At 35.6% G+C, this 17,864-nt stretch overlaps 1 protein-coding gene across 4 annotated transcripts in view; it reads left to right on the plus strand.

Moving 5' to 3' along the window:
- The window catches only part of LOC138711999 (probable G-protein coupled receptor No18), a 1,860,709-nt gene that overhangs the window by 1,823,004 nt on the left and 19,841 nt on the right, over positions 1-17,864 (plus strand). For all 4 annotated transcript variants that reach the window (XM_069843351.1, XM_069843353.1, XM_069843352.1 and 1 more), the window contains 4 exons: positions 2,640-2,784; positions 7,289-7,517; positions 12,744-12,927; positions 15,980-16,077. In XM_069843351.1, coding sequence (XP_069699452.1) covers positions 2,640-2,784; positions 7,289-7,517; positions 12,744-12,927; positions 15,980-16,077 — 656 coding nt within the window. The remainder of the gene's footprint in view (positions 1-2,639; positions 2,785-7,288; positions 7,518-12,743; positions 12,928-15,979; positions 16,078-17,864) is intronic.

The raw sequence follows: 17,864 nt of genomic DNA on the forward strand, positions 1-17,864 counted from the left end.
AATAAATTTACGAAAAAATGGATTTGAAAGTAAAATTAATATTTATGTAACACATAGTCCTAAGTTACTATTAAAATTCTCCTCTGCTACATTCAACTAGTAACCTCAGGGAGCTAATGTTAGAACGAAAACTTACAAGATTTGTTGTTAGAAATTTGTAAAAAAAATCCTTCAATAAAAAAATAATTTTGACAATTCTTAAATGCCACGCCTCCTTACAGCCTTAATTAAAAAAAAAATAAACATATTTATAATCAATGCTTCAGCTGTTTGGAGTTTTTCCATTGCTAATTAATTTTCAAAATTGTAACACAACGTTTCGAAGAGTGGATCTCTCTTCGTCGTCAGGTGAAAACCTATGTGGGGATCGTTACAAACAGCTAGCCTGTCTGAATTATCAATGGAAAAAGTCCAAAAACCTCAACCATTGAACAATTCACCGTTGCTCTCCCCATCCTTCATTCAGGTCAATATTTATCATCAGAAATGAACTAAATCCATGTGAGGTATGAAAATATACAATCTAAAGAAATGAAATAGGCAATTAATTTTTTTTTGGAAAATGTTTATGATTTTCAGTAGAGTCTTCCCTTAATTTTAAAATAAGCACTTTTTTTCTCTCTCAGTGCAATATAATTTTAAATTCTCCTTTCCGTATTTTAAGATAAATAGATCGATCTTGTAATGACAGGCCTATTGTTCAACGATTGTTCATTTTTATTAATTTTGGTCTAGTTCTCCTACATAAGAAAGTGTAACTCCTAAAAAAATTAATTAGCTAACTTGCTGTACTGAATTCATTTATATTATTGCAGTATCTTGACCTTGTTCTGCAGTGTAATAATTGAATTATTCTAAATTGGGACAGAATTTGAAATGACGTCAGTATGAATGTGTGTGACTTGAATGATAATCAGAAGGAAATAAATGGATTTAAGAAGCTGTACAATTGTATTCAAGGAGCATAAAAGAACCTGGAACACAAAACCTCTCTCTGCTAAATCCGCCACCTTACAGTATGACCTATTTTAGCACCATTAATATCATCGCCAACGTAGTGGTAACACTGTTATTATTCGGTCCCTTTCTCTATCATAGGTGTTGGTTATATCTGTCTTCATCTTTCAGTGTTTCCTTAAACTGCTTCCACACCATCTAATTTTCGTAAAATTCAGTGCTTCACAAAACATTTCAAGAATTGCCAATACTTTTTTAGACGTTTTTATTGTGAAATAATTTAGAATACAAAATCTTTTATTGCCTTGAAACTGAGAATAAATAAAAACATGTTCTACTTGATTTAAGACTTGTTAATTCTTTGAAGAATGACCAATGCAATTCGAAAACATTATGGCACCAAGAACCACAAAAAAACATGACGTCCTTGCGAAGAAAAGATGTAGCCTAGTTATTCTCAAAAGAATTTACTTATTTATATTGAAATAGGTGGCGGGTAGCTCAGCTCCTAGAGCAGCTGGCTACGGACTGGAAAGTCGGTGTTCGATAACTCAGCCTCCTATCAAACTGAGTACCGGGTTTTTCTCGGGGGTAAAACGTGGTCGGAGCATGGTGCCGACCACATCACCTCAGCCTAGTGCCGAGGTCAAGAAAGCGTGGGGCTCTACGTCCATGTTCCAATGTGTCTTCATGGCATGTGAAGGAGCTATCTTTACTACAGTGTTTGGCAGATAAAACCGGCCCATCTCATCTCATTTGATTTGAAATAAACTTTTTTCAAAGAAATTGAATAAAATGAGTGAGTGAGTGAGTGAGTGAGTGAGTGAGTGAGTGAGTGAGTGAGTGAGTGAGAGAGTGAGTGAGTGAGTCCTGTACTAACCTTCATAATAGATGTTCAAAGTGCCCTCCACCAACATCTAGACACTTCTGTGCACATCTTAACAGGTTCATATAGACACGTGCCAATTCCTCACGAATGATAGTGCGGATGTTATTCTTCAGTTCATCAATAGGCTAGTATGGAGATTCTGTTTGTACACTATCCCCTTCAAGTATCCCATAAATAAAAGTCGCGTGTCGACAAATCTGGTGACCGCGGTGGCCACAGCTTCTGCTCACAATCCGCTCTTCAGTGAATATCTATTATGAAGGTTAGTACAGGACACATTCATTTATTTATTTTATTCCATTTCTTTGAAAAAATTGAGAGCGTCATTTTATAAATTTTCAACTTGCATTTTTAGTTGTTATTTTTATACATATCGGTATTTTAATTATTCCGAATGTAGACTACAGTATTTATAGCACACTTGATCAACTTTTCTGTCATATCCATATTTTTCATGTAATTTCTTTGCAGTCAAGGTAGGCCTAATTGGAAGTATTTACATTTACTGAGTAGGACTACTTACTTTATGTTACGCCCAGAGTAAAAAAATCGTAGGCCTCTACAGTATTATGTCTAATAACTTCATAACACAGATAACAGTTTTAACAATATGTAATTCAATACACTATAGTAACGGATATGTTAGTCTTTGTATAGCAGACAAAAGTTGAAAATTATGACCGACAATGTCAATCAGCAATTAATCAATCGGTCGTTAATCGTTGACTTGAATTGTGAAACTCCAGTGATCGAAATCAGCATAATATATGGCGCTGTTTGATCTCTGTTGCAGGTTGGCAACACTCTCATCATAGTAGCAGTAATAACAACACGAAGACTTCGAACAGTCACAAATTGTTTTGTCATGTCTCTAGCAGTTGCTGATTGGTTGGTTGGGATTTTCGTCATGCCTCCAGCAGTTGCCTACAATCTCATGGGTATGTATAACAATGCACAGAGCGATTAAAACCTAAGGGCACGTGCAAGACGGAGCCTGTTTGGTAGCTGGTAGCCTAGTCGGAAGGAATGCCTGGTCGATTGCTACCTAACCTATTAGCCCGCTGGTAGCTGGTAGAATGGATCCCTTCATTTTTCCAGCTAACAGCGACCTAAATGTCTTTACTGCGCATGCTTCCCCGTAGAACTTCCCCACGTGCTATTCGTCTACTGCTATTCATTTCGACGCGTATAATGGATTGGGAAAGATTAATTTCAAATAATAATAATAATAATAATAATAATAATAATAATAATAATAATGTTTATTGTCAGAAAAATACAATACAAATAAATTGTAAATTTACATCATTCTAGCACTCCCCTAAAAGAGAGTGTTCTCGTGCTCAGGAGCGAATTCGATATCTACATAGGCCTAATAAATGTAGACGCATAAATTACAATATACAATAATAACATCTAATTGGTACACAACACTTGTCACAAAGTCCCAGAGGAAGATCAATGGGCGTCAAGTGGCCAGGCAAGCTATTTCTCACAGCATTCTCCAAATGTTAAAGAACATGAATTCCTGTTCACTTATGCTTAACTTAACAAGTCGAAATTTGATTTTTGTCCACCTAGATTGGGAAAATTGCACACTGTGTGCTGTATGTATTTTGTATGCAGTTTTAATAGACTCAGCGCAGACACGGCGTTCATAGTGGTCGCACACTAGGCCTACAGTAGCGGCCGTGTCTCGCTGCTTGTGGCTGCGTTCGATCACCATTTATCTCGTGTAAATGCAGCCACTCGCGTCCGCCACGTCATTCCTAGCTCCCCATCCACTATCTCACATAATAATTCATGGAATGTTATCAAACTCACTTGAAAATACTTAAAATATATATATATATATATATATATATATATATATATATATATATATATATATATATATACATATATATATATATCTTCGTGCCTCTTTACCTCCTCGAAAAGCGTAGCAAAATGGCCGTGTTCGTTGCGACTTCTCAACGTTGGACGTAGGCCTACCCAAAAAGACGCTGTCTTTGTCGTCGTTTACGTCGGCGTTGTCGTATTATTATTAGTATTGCGACAAATGCTTCCATATCGGAGTCCATTTTGCTACTTACGCGCAGTTGGAGAAAATCTCTGCATAAAGTGGGGACCACTAGTGGTCGTATTATTTTAGTTACAAGTAGCCGCCATCGATGGCGGTGGTTACTGGCTGTCAGTGGTCATGTTTAATCACAGGTAGCAGCGGTGGCAGTCCACACCTGTTGAGTAACGGTTAGCACGTCTAGCCGCGTACCCAGGTGGCCCGGGTTCGATTCCCGGTTGGGGCAAGTTACCTGGTTGAGGTTTTTTCCGGGGTTTTCCCTCAACCCAACATGAGCAAGTGCTGGGTAACTTTCGGTGTTGGAACCCGGACTCATTTCACCGTCATTATCACTTTCATCTCATTCAGACGCTAAATAACCTGAGATGTTGATAAAGCGTCGTAAAATAACCTACTAAAATAATAAAAAAAAAAAAAGCAGCGGTGGCTAATGGATCCGTTTGCGCCCGGCCTTAGGTCGAAATTGGCTTTCCTTCAGTTTCTGTCCACGTAGCATAGAAGACTGGATCTATTTCCGCTCTCTCTTTCTGTCTCGTGTTACTTTTCCTAAGTTGACTGTGTACCTACGGTAATGATAGTTTCAGTCGCAAGTCTCTTAAGTACAGTCTATTAGTGGTGTATTTTGAGACTGAAAGGACCTTATTCAAGTATTACCCTTTCAGGCGTTCATTTTTCTCTGACTGCTTTTGAGGTTAGGTGCTCCCAAATTAGCTCTACCTAATCTGTATATCATGCATGGGCTACTTTTGCTTCGAAAAATCTCATCTAAGTCCTCAAGTATAATTGACTTTTTTAATATCTTTCATACTTCTGACGGCTGCAGCTGTTATTTCTTTGATGACTGCAGTATTATTCCAAGATATCGAAAGTAATTCTTCCTGCAGATCTTGTCTCCATTGTAGGTTATTTCATCTTTATGACTTTTTCACTTGCCGATTTTGACACATTGTTCACAGGTCTCTAAAGGTCTTCCTTCTCTCCTGACGATAGTACGATGTCATCTGCATAGAGGTCAATGCCTGCATAAAACCAAAATGTGAAAAATTGTAAACTTTGAGTTAAAATTCATAATTTTAATGTGCAAACGTTATTATTGTATAAGATCATGAAGAATAATATATTGTTCCATTTTTCGACACAAAATAATGTGGTTTCATATTTCATGATAGTATAAGGTCTAGTACAGACTCAGAAACACAATATGGGCCATCTGCATGTGCAGTATGTTATAACTGGAACTTGGAATATTCAGGTGGCCCTAGGGTTACCATCCAACTGGCGAAAGGAGAACATGTCCTCTTTTTTAATCATTTTATCCTGTCCAGCAGCCATTTTAAAAAAATGTGAAATGTCCGGTATTTCGCATTTCAACTAGAATTAATATAAATATTGAATAATGTGCGATATTATGCATAAAATATCTAAACAAATGGTGAAAACCTATGAAAGAATTTAACTGCTTTCAATGGTTGAAGATGGAGCACATAAAAAAACATAAAATATGATGATCTATTGACATGCATTGAATTCTTACATTCTAAAAATGTCACTATTCATGATTCTAAGCTATTTTATCAATTTTATTCTACAATGTACAAAGATATGCCAATCAAGTTAATTTTGACAAAGATTTTAAGTTTAGATAAACAATGGTGCAAATTCTTCAATTCCAATAGTTCTGCGAGCACTGAAACTTTCTCAGAAATCTTAAAAATATATCAATTCTATTTATTTATCCCAAGTCACGATGGAACATCTAATTAATCTCTAATAGGGAGACATTCTTTCACTAATGTGCATACTTCTACATAATTCATGTGATTTGTAACTGCGATCACTATTTTGTATTATCACTTTACTATTGTTTATTGGTTATAAAATATGTATTTTGATGCTAACTATAACCCTAATATACCTCGGGGTGAAATAGGGTTTATTACATTCGATAAAAAAAAGCCACAATAGAAGTGTTGAGAAAGTATGTTCCCTAATATCTGCTCAGTGGACAAAAGAACGAAATTGTATGCTAACGGAGACAGTCAGAGGTATCATCATGGTGAAATATAATTTCAAGGACATGTTCTGTGAACAGTTCAGTAGTTATTTGTTACAAGATATAAGTTTGTCTCTTCAGGCTCTTGTGCACAAAGTGGGCTGCACCAATAAGTAGGGTACAGATGTAATACTAATGAGAAAACTGACTAAGGTGAGCCATTGTTTTTATCTTTAATCTTGTTCATACCAGTTTTTAAAAAATCCTCCTTTTTTCAGCAATGTCCTCTTATTTTAGATTCCATGTCCTCCTATAGAAATTCTTCTCATGGTAACCCTAGGTGGCCCAAATTTTGTTTCTGGGTCTGTACAAATGACTGCCGACCAAGTGGGACGGCATTTCCTGTACCCGTAATGTATAATTTTGTTCACAGTTATAACATAACCCATAAAAAATGTGTTTATAAGTAACTAGGTTGAATTTTCTGAACGAGTTTAAATGATTCCATTTATGACATATTCATTCATTCATTCATTTATTTTATTCCATAGATCTTACATGAGCAATGAAGCTTTAAGATGTGAAACAAGTCAAAATTTTACAATATTACAATTACAATTTTTACAAATTTTTACAGTTTTACAATTTAATAATTTTCTACAATTTTGTGCAATTTTTACAATATTTTGGCGAGATGTAGTGAAATGAGGTGAGGTCCGAGGATTTGCCAAAAGATTACCCGGCATTTGCCTTTTGGTTGGGGAAAACCTCGGAAAAACCCAACCAGGTAATCAAATCAAAGGGGGGTAATCAAATCAAAGGGGTTGATGCCAAGGACTCGCCATAGACCATCCGGCTTCAGTCCCACGGCTGGGGAAAACCTCGGAAGAAACCACCAAAGGGGGATCCAACCCAAGCCCGAACGCAGCTCTGAATCAGCAGCCCAGCGAGTCTGCCAACTGAGCTACAACGATGGCTGTACTAAAAATATACAATACCTAGCCAATCAGATTATTAAATTTACAAACGCAAACCATCATTCATCAGTTAAACTATATGTATAATACAAAACAAGTTAATTAAATTTAAGGCATAAACAATTCAATCAGTTGTGATATACAGAAATTGATAATACATATCATGCAAACTACTTTAAATTACAAACACAAACAATTTATCAATAGAGCTATACAGATTAATATTCAATTTAAAGCATGTAAAATTCATCGGCCAAAACTATACGAGTACAAATATATACAATACAAAGTAAGCAGAATCGTAGCAGTATTCTGGAAGGAATTAACGAAAATAATCCAAATTCGACTGTACATTAACTGAGTGTGACATAAGAACTACCATCTTACAGGGACGTGGGAGCTGGGATGGGTTCTGTGCGATATCTGGATCTCGCTGGACGTGCTCCTGTGTACAGCCTCCATCTTGAGCCTGTGTGCTATCAGCGTGGACCGCTACTTGGCAGTGACACAGCCCCTCAACTACTCGAGGAGAAGACGCTCCAAGAGACTCGCCCTCCTCATGATACTCGCCGTCTGGCTCGCAGCTCTTGCTATAACTTGCCCTCCCATCTTTGGCTGGTGAGTATCGAACTCAGCACTATTGAAATCTCATACTTTTGATTAGTTTTCTATTCACTAAAAGATGTATGATCAACTGAATTCTGTTGCATCTATCATGTTTTGTCATCAACTATTCAGGCTGCCTTGACTTTCACATATGGGCCTGCATAATACTTTTGGCACAGTCTTCCAAAGTAGGGCCTACATTTGTTTGATGCAGCCTGACATAACGATAGGAGCTTTGATCAGTATACTGCGTCTAAATCACAATTTTTGACGAAGTATATTATTTATTACCGGTATTCATAGTGGACATAGCATTTGCTTTCGTTTCTTCCGTCTTTCCTTGTCCCTGTTTCCATTGTATTTTAAGTACTACTAGTATGAATTGTTTTATCCAGTAAATGCTCAAAATAAACCATTAGGGCCTGTATACCACACGTGACTCTATCGTAAGTAGAACTAGCCAATCGCCTCTAGGGCACTGTACCACGAATTTTATGGAACTGAATAATAAATTATCGTACTTTTCTCGAATTATATTTTTAGGATGTTTTACGTTTTCATAACGTAGTTTAGGACTTTCTTGTAACATGTAATGTATATGTTACCATTAAAACCCGAAATCCACAAAACCAGTTTCAACTAGTAAAAACTAGTTTTAAAATGTAGATACTGTAGATAGAAAGCGAATTTTCGTAAGATCTAGAATCAGTGACTGGTTAGGTTTGGTTTGTTTAGGTTTTTGTTTCTTTTTTAGGCTTTTACCAAACAAAAACCTAAACAAACCAAATCTAACCTATCATTGATTCTAGATCTTACAAAAACTCACTTTCTCTCTGTAACTAGTTTTTACTAGTTAAAACCGGTTTTGACGGATTTCGGGTTTTAACGGTAACATAGTGATGTAGTGTTAAAAGTTGTGTACTGGTAATCAAGTTGTATAGTATGGGTAACATATATATTCGACCTACAAACAGGGAAAATATGTAACACTTCGATGCAGGATAATGTAAGATGAAGTTCCAAAGATTATTATTTGGACAGCACCATCGTTTTCGTTATTATATCAGCTGATAGATGGCAGTTTACAATTGAAATGTGTATAAAAGGAAATAATGATTTCATACTCTGATAAGAGATTATGGTGCAAATCGGAGTCACATGAGTTATGGCCATCGTGACAATCACCTAATATAAATACATGTTTAAGGTTCTAAAAAATAAAGGAATTGCTATATTAAACTCATGTTAAACGTGCATTTATATATAAACTTGTTCAATGTTGATCATGTTAAGACTAAGAATGTGATGTCGCTCCGTAGCCTGTCTTTCTCGTTAGCCTGTCTTTCTCGTTAGCCTGTCTTTCTCTGATAAGATAACAGTTGTCCTTGCAAGTGTAAGTCAGACGAGTCCACTTATACAAGAAAGGTTAAGTAGTGCTCAAAATTAAAACAAATAGAAGACTTCATTATATATGTAAATATGGAGATTGAAATTTGTAACTTTTACAAGAGTCAGTATTACTTTGTTATGAAAGCGAAAAAGTCTTAATCATGGTAGCTACATGCAAGGGAAAAAGACAACATTATAATTAAAGTAAAATCTTCACGTGCCAAAAAGAATGTAAAATAATTCATCTTGAATCTTGCGTACACTACTTTTAACACATATATAAATGATTGGTTGAATGGCAAACTTACTCGTGTTAAATTATATAAGCATCTGTGGCTTACAGGTGTTTCGGTGCTTCTTCACACCATCCTCAGAGCTACTAGATCTCGGCGTCATCTCGAACTTCACTACCTGTTGTGGGGGTGCGTTTGTGTGTTGAAAAGTGACCAGATCTCAGCGTAATCTCGAACTTCGCTGCCTGTTGTGGGGTGCGTTTGCGTTTGAAAAGTGTTCAACACTAGTAGGCTCTGAGGATGGTGTGAAGAAGCACCGAAACAGCTGTAAGCCACAGTTGCTTATGTAATTTAACACGAGTAAGTTTGTCAGTCAACCAATCATTTGTAAAATAATGTGTGAGGGAGTGTAGACAACGTAAAAAGGATCAACAAAACTATTTTACAAGATGTAGTAACTGTAAATAATAATGTATCTACATTAACTGTAAATGTGCAAACTATTAAAGAAAATGTTATAAATACCCTCTTAGTTATTATCAGGGAACGGATTTATATGGACTAAAAATATATGAAATATGTAAATATATATGTAGTTATTTTTACCAAAATATGGAATTAAATATGGATTTTTACCAAAATATGGAATTAAATATGGACTTAAAATTATAAAAAAATGACTATGTACGTTAAATATTGGTACATTTTAATCAAACTAAACAAAAAATATAATGGACGTACCTTATCTTCCAATGTAGTTTCAACAAAACACAATTTTTATTGTCTGTTACCATAACAATAGGTTACAAACATTTCTTTCAAGTGCTGAAAAGTGAATCTTCTTCTATTGTCTCTGAGGATAGATTTATACTGACTAAAAGAGCGTTCGACGTCACAAGAAGTAACTGGTACATAATTCAATTTCACAATGTCTGCTGGGGATAAGTCCAAGTTAATCTTCACTGTTGATTCACCACTCATCACAGCAACAACCTTTTGTAGTTCTTCATATCCAGGGTTTTTTGAAAGTACAGTGTCCACCTTAGCTCTTACTGCATCTGCAACTTTACCTCTACCACGATTCAGTTGTTCCACAGTACTATTTATAATTTCAAAACTTTCAGATAGTGAAAGGTGCCTATTTTGGAGACTTTTGAGCGTTTTTATGATGCATGAAAATGTATGCTGAATGTGAGCTAAGTCATTCTTCACACTTATGTCACAGGTAACTGTTTTCGCAGTATCAATTGAGACTGCATCTTCAGAGTCCAATGCAAGGAGAACATTGTTAATAGAGTCTATATGTTCGGCATAATATTCAACTGCTTCTAGCCATGTACCCCATCTAGTTAAAATTGGCTTTGGTGGCAATGGAATTTCAGGGTACATTTCTTTCAACACGTTAACTCTACTGGGAGCTTTGAGAAATACTTTTTTCACTGATGAAATCAACAAATCTACTTTAGGGAAATTGTCTCTGACCACTTCTGCCACACGATGAAATGCATGCGCCACACAAGTAAAATGAGTCAATTTAGGATATACAACAGATAATGCTTGTCCAGCTTTGACCATATAAGGGGCAGCATCGCTAATAAAGAATAACACATTATCGTACATAATACCCTTTGGCCACAGGATACCCATAGCTTCGTTGAACAGTTTAACTATAGTTTTGTTATTGCACTTTTCTAGAACATCACAATGTAAAAGAATTCGTTCAGAATATTGTTCACTTAACAAACCGATAACTACATTACCAACAAGTCTACCTTCTTTGTCGGGAGTCTCATCAATGGAAACCCAAATTGAACTATCTTTAATTTCATCTCTTATCTTCTGTATTGTCTCATCGTAGATGGATGGAGCATACGTCTTCCTAAGTGTTGACTCATCCGGGATTGTATGTTGAGTATATTTTTCAAGGAATTCCCTGAAGACCTTATTCTTTAGTTTGTAGAGAGGAATATCAGCAGAGATGAGAGAACGGCACAGGTCGATGTTAAACTCAGATCTTACATTCGATGTTGTTGGTTGTGTTAAAAACAATTGTCTCTGCTTGGAATTTAGTTGTTTGTTGGCCTGATGTTTACTAGTTGTAATGTGTTGTTGCACCAGGAACTTTTGTGTAGATGATACTGCACACTGACACAAATTACAAAATAATATTTTATTGTCAGTTGATAAACCATCTTCTTTAAATTCTGAAATGTAACTTGTTAGTTTTGATTTTAAATTGACTGAATGACGTACTTTTGGCATATTTACCGTCTTTATAGTATGATTTACAAAACTGAACCTATGTGTACTCTGACTGGCATTTAACTGTTGAGCTGCACAACTGAAGTCTGTTAAAAATTTTAAATTAAATTAATACAGTTTTGTAACTTACTTTCCCATTGTTGATAGGACTGCTAATTTTCAAATAACTCTGATGTTAAAGGGATTACTGAACATGTGTTTAAATCTCTATTGTTGAAATGTATTTTTAAAAGTTAATGGAATTTTGTTTTGTTTTATTGTTAAACCTAATATAATATGGACTGTTTTATATGAAATATGGAAAATATATGGAAATTAACGAAAATATGTACTAAACTCTAAAATATGGAAAAATATGGAAAATAAAAGTAGGATTTTTCAACCCTACACATTGTGAAACATAAAGATAATGCAAAATATAAATTATATTAGCTTTATAAGTAAATATGTATTTACATATAAATCCTTTCCCTGGTTATTATTATAACAAACATTAAATTTTAGTAACAATAAGTTTGGTTACATTTGTAATGTGCGTGACAGACACTGTGTGGTAAGACTAAGACCTAAAACCTGTGAACTTAATTACATACCATAACATACGTTTCATGCTATCCAAGGGATTTCTACCTTTTTTAGGGAAGAAGGAAATTTTTCCTCAGATATTCACATTTAATTAGCCTATGTTATTAGTATATAAGATATTCAGACCAAGCATTTCATGTCTTTTAAATCAATGAAAATATGTTTGTGTTTAATACAACATTTATTTAAATTCTTGACATTGAGTTTTTTGCGTGACCTGAAAACACCTCCATTAATTTACAACATTCACACACATCGTTTTAAACTGCTTCAATAACACTAAACATGTTTTCTTATGAATATAAATAGTAATATTTCGCCAGCAGCAAAAGGGAATGGTGTATGTTCCCTAAATATTTTTGCTGTAATATTTCAATTTAGTCCGAAGCTTAGTCCAGTTATTTTTATTGGCATCGAATGTGTGACAAACTGCACTGAAAATGCAAAATTTACACATTTCTACAATAGGACAGACAATATCCCCAGTTCCTGTAGAAGATATACTGTAAAATCTCCAATTCTCTGCCTGGAATCGATGTGGATTCGCTGTATTGTAACTAGAAATGGTATTGCTTGAACCATAGACGAATACAACAGTCTGTTACAGCAAAATAAAATGACATAAATTTAATATCCGTAAGTCCTTTTAAAACTTTCCAAGACAGTTGGCAACAGATTGTTAACGTAATAATAAAAAGTAACGAAGTAAATAATATAACATGTTAAAAAATACTACTTGTTTATTAGGTGCTTCATTTATGTCTCGCAGGTATGACCCAGACCATCATAAGAACAATAACTGTCGATATAACAACAACAGGGGTTATGTTGTGTTTTCTGCAATGGGCTCTTTCTTCATACCACTGACTGTGATGGTGTATGTGTATGCGCGCATCTCCTGTGTGGTGGCGCAGAGGCACAATCAGCTGACTGCACTGGACAGCAGTGAACAGGTAAATACTTCCTTCCCACTACATTACTTCATGATTGACGAAGCCCAGTTCCATCTGTATGGGCATGTGAACTTTCAGAACTCTAGATATTGATCTGCAGAGATTCTTGATTCACCAAGAACTACTGCATGATCTCAAAATTGGTGTTTGATGTGCGATACCAGGTTTACGGATTATGGACCCAACATTTTTCGTTACAACTGTCACTTTTGAAGTCTACCTGGACGTCTTTGAACAGTTTTGCGCACAACTCACCCCCTATGGAGCAGACGTAAACCTTCTTTCAACAGGACAGAGCAACATGTCACATGTTGAGGGCGTCTCTCGCGAGAATTCGCGATGAATTCAATGAAGAATGGACAGTAAGCAAGGATTTGTGGCCACCGCGTTCTCCGTACTTATCAACTTCTGATTTTTATCTCTGAGGCACTTTGAAGGGGAAGGTGTTTGCCAACATCCCACACATGTTGAATGAACTCTAGGAAAACAAAGTCAGTCCCATTCAGTGTATCGAAGTATCCAAATGTGTACCAGAACATGTTGAACCACACACAGAGATGTATAGATTGCCAAGGGGATCATTTTCAGAGTCCAGTAATGAGTAAGTACACTGGATGTTCAGGAAAACCACTGTAACACTTCCTGGGGACAGAATGGAGTTAAGGTTCTAATACTAGATGACGATAACAGTGACAAGAGTAAGGTTCTGCTCCTGTGAAATACTATTTACTGTAGATAGTGTAATGTAGCATTGTTGTATTCGTACTTCGTTGTCATATTTCAGGTCAGTCTTAAAGTTTAAATGGCGAACCTCTCTGTCATGCCTCTCGTTATCAGCTAGTGGGCGTGAAGGTATGACATCATGCGCTAAGCAGGAATGGAAGTGCTATATATATCACTCCATGTTACTTCTTTTTTAATGATGCTATGTGAAGGAGTATTTGTGTCACTTGTACCACTGAATTGAAGGTGAGAATTACCGCAGCTTCGAGAAACTGCTCACACTGAGTATCTTTGGAGTTTGTGAATTTCAAATGACACTGGTTATAAGAAGAATATAGCTGTAATATTTATTTAGGTGTAACTAGTTAAAAGTGTATATATGATGCATATACTTGATAGGATATAATGCTTCTATGAAAAGAAATATAAGTAATGCTTTTAGAACTTCTGTGAAAGCAAATCTAGAAGCAGTTTTCCTGAGCGGAAAAAATTACTGCAATGAAAAATAAAGTCTCACTGAGAGAAGAAAACTAGGTATTTCATATCATATAGAAAAGTGGTGATTCTAAGTCTGCTGTCCTAATGTATACTGTACTAGTGTTTCAAATGCCAAGGAGTTACTAGTGTTTCAAATGCCAAGGAGTGAATATACTAATACTATTAATAATAATAATAGTAGTAGTAGTAGTGGTAGTGGTAGTGGTAGTGGTAGTGGTAATGGTAGTTTATTCATTCAATGTTCTGTAGGTCTTTCATTGCAAATGCAGCTTTCTCCAATCTTTCCTATTTTCAATCTTCCTCTTTGTCTCCTCATATGATCCATATATGTTAATGTCGTCTATCATCTGATATCTTCTTCTGCCCTGAACTCTTCTCCCGTTCACCATTCCTTCCAGTACATCCTGAGTTTCTTCTCAGCCGTGACCCAATAAATTCCTTTCCCTCTTCCTATCAGTAATAATAATAATAATAATAATAATAATAATAATAATAATAATAATAATAATAATAATAATTTTTTACTTGGTTATTTAATGATGCTGTATCAACTACGAGGTTATTTAGCGTCGATGGAATTGGTGATAGCGAGATGATATTTGGCGAGATGAGGCCGAGGATTCGCCATAGATTTCCTGACATTTGCCTTTTGGTTAGGGAAAACCTCGGAGAAACCCAACCAGGTAATCAGCCCAAGCGGGAATCGAACCCGCGCCCGAACGCAACTTCGAATCGGCAGGCAAGCACCTTAGCTGACTTAGCTATGCCGATAGCTTAATAATAATAATAATAATAATAATAATAATAATTATTATTATTATTATTATTATTATTATTATTATTATTATTATTTGTCAGAAACCAGTAGGCCTATACGAAGCCTGGATATGACATCGTCAGATTAGATAATATACACACGCACACATAGCTACACTTACACATTCACAAACAAATAAACATAGATAAATAAAGAAAAATGTAAGCAATCATAGGCAAATAAATAGAATATGATACAAATTAGCACATTTATACAAAAACAAAAAAAAAATTAAAATATAAAGGGTTATATTTCTAAAATACAATATTCAATTAATTCATTTATTGGGTAGAAAAGTCTATTCAGGAAACACATGACTTAAATCTATTTATTGGTAATGAATTTAAATACTATTATAGTCACAATAATGCCATGGTATGAAAGAAAAATTTCACAACCTCGAGCGGGAATCGAACCTGCGACTTCCTGTTCTCCAGTCAGGCGCTCTACCGTTGAGCTATCGAGTTTGTCTCATGCCAAAGCCTTGGAATTATCCTTTCATACTGGCGACTCTGTTATAGAGTACTGTCCATAGCGTCTGATCTAGTCAGCACTGCTTATGGCTTGAAAGAAACTTTACAAATGTAATATTCGTCTTACATTTGTAAAGTTTCTTTCAAGCCATAAGCAGTGCTGACTAGATCAGACGCTATAACAGAGTCGCCAGTATGAAAGGATAATTCCAAGCCCTTGGCATGAGACGAACTCGATAGCTCAGTGGTAGAGCGCCTGACTGGAGAACAGGAAGTCGCAGGTTCGATTCCCGCTCGAGGTTGTGAAATTTTTCTTTCATACCATGGCATGATTGTGACTATAATAGTACCGGTATTTAAATTCATTAATATGTCACATCAACGGACGTGTATACGTCACCAAACATCGTAAGATGAATATTATATTTATTGGTACTTTTCTCGCCTCCAGTGTTAGCTTATTAAATATGTTGATGCTCTTAAAAAACAAGTATTGGAGCTTACACTTCTGTAGTCTAATTTATCATTATTTATGTTGCAGAGGTCCAGCAGACTAGTGAGCAACCACGAGGAGTCTGATGCAGAGCGAGCCTCGTCAGAGTGTGAGGAGGGCAATAATCTGGCTGGGAGATGCCCCAGGTGAGCAAACTTAAGTTTCTCTGTTGTGAATTAGTAGATGTGTGTCTCTCTTCTTATTTTTCGATCGTATTTATTATAATAGAAACATTAGTTTCCGAATAAACGTGTAGGTATTAAAATGTATGGAAAACTTGAAAAGGTATCGGTAATCTTTTTATAGAATGGAGATTGTGACTCTAAATATTGCCTACATTTATTAAGTTACCAGCAATATAGTTTATGAAATATTTTGCAATATGAAATGCTGTTATTAAAAAGTATACACAGACCAAGAATGCCCTAAATCTGAAAATATTTTCTTCAAATATGTAGGCCTACATAAATGTTGATTGGTTGATCTCTAATTTGATTTGCATCACAAGCTCTCTAACTTCCCTATATTGCTCAACAAATACTTCGTTCTTCTGTTTCCCTTTGTTGAGTTCTTCACAAGTCCACAGATGCTCTCCATTTAATATATTTTCTTCTACACCATAAAACTTTTATTGTCCTATATTTGAGATTTTGAATCTGTGTAGACAGGGGCGTACGCAAGAGGGAGGGTTACCAGATTTGAATCCTCCTTGAACTTTCTTCCCTTCAAGGTGGATTCAAATCTGGTAACCCTCCGTCTTGCGTACGTCCCTGTCTACTTGAACTTTCTTCCCTTCAAGGAGGATTCAAATCTGGTAACCCTCCCTCTTGCGTATGCCCGTCTACTTGAACTTTCTTCCCTTCATCAAAATGACAATAGAAGAAAAAGCACTGATTCAATATGAAAAACTTATCAGATTACCAGGAAACAATTGGCATTCATACAGTCCTCTCTGTAGATTGAAAACTCAAAAAAGTTTCATATCCATTGTTCAAGAATTAAAACAGAAAATCAATATCCCGAATTTAAAAGAAAACTTACAAATTAAACCAAACCCTTTAACTCTATTAAATATAGAATATAATCTAAATTTAACAAGAGAAATACTGAAATCAGAAGTAAACACTGAAATACTGAAACAATTGTCTTTAGAGACAATTAATATTAGGTACCCTCCACAAAACTAGCTTCATTTATACACCGACGGATCCTTGATCTCCAGAGAACAAGGTGCCAGTGCAGGTGTTACGTGCTGTCTCTTCTCACTTTATAGATTTCTTGAGTATGGAACAACAAGTTTTGATGGAGAAATCATTGCAATAAGTGAATGTCTCAGGAATCTTCTATGCCACATCAATAAATTTAGGAATGCAGTTATATTGTCAGACTCCAAAGCAGCTATTCTATCAATCGTCTCTAAACACACACCTTCATCTCAAACAGCAGAAATAACTAAAATGCTCTCTCAATATCACTCAATAAAAGAATTGTATTCCAATGGATACCATCCCATTGTGGAATCCTGGGAAACGAGAATGCGGATGCTTTAGCAAAGAAGGGCAGCACTGCTACTTACAGACCTGTTACTAAATCTACGTATTACTCTGTGAAGAGATTTTAAATCTACATACTTAGACTTCAACAAACAAAATTTGATAACTCAATCCCAAGGCAAAAAATGGAACTCTCTGCATCAAAATCCACAGTTAATTCCCGATTTACCACGAAAATCGTCTGTAGCTGCATTTAGATTGGCAACAGGCCATGATTGTTTGGCCAAACACCTGCATAGAATTGGAATATATCAGTCCCCTAACTGCCCATTGTGCAACTCAAACCAAGAAATGGATTCGGAACACCTCAAAATCTGTGCTTCAGTGGCTGGTCATGATAATATCTTTGAAAAATATTGGAGTGCAAGAGGTCAAATGAC

The sequence above is a fragment of the Periplaneta americana genome, chromosome 13, assembly GCF_040183065.1.
Source record: "Periplaneta americana isolate PAMFEO1 chromosome 13, P.americana_PAMFEO1_priV1, whole genome shotgun sequence".
Taxonomy (NCBI): domain Eukaryota; kingdom Metazoa; phylum Arthropoda; class Insecta; order Blattodea; family Blattidae; genus Periplaneta; species Periplaneta americana.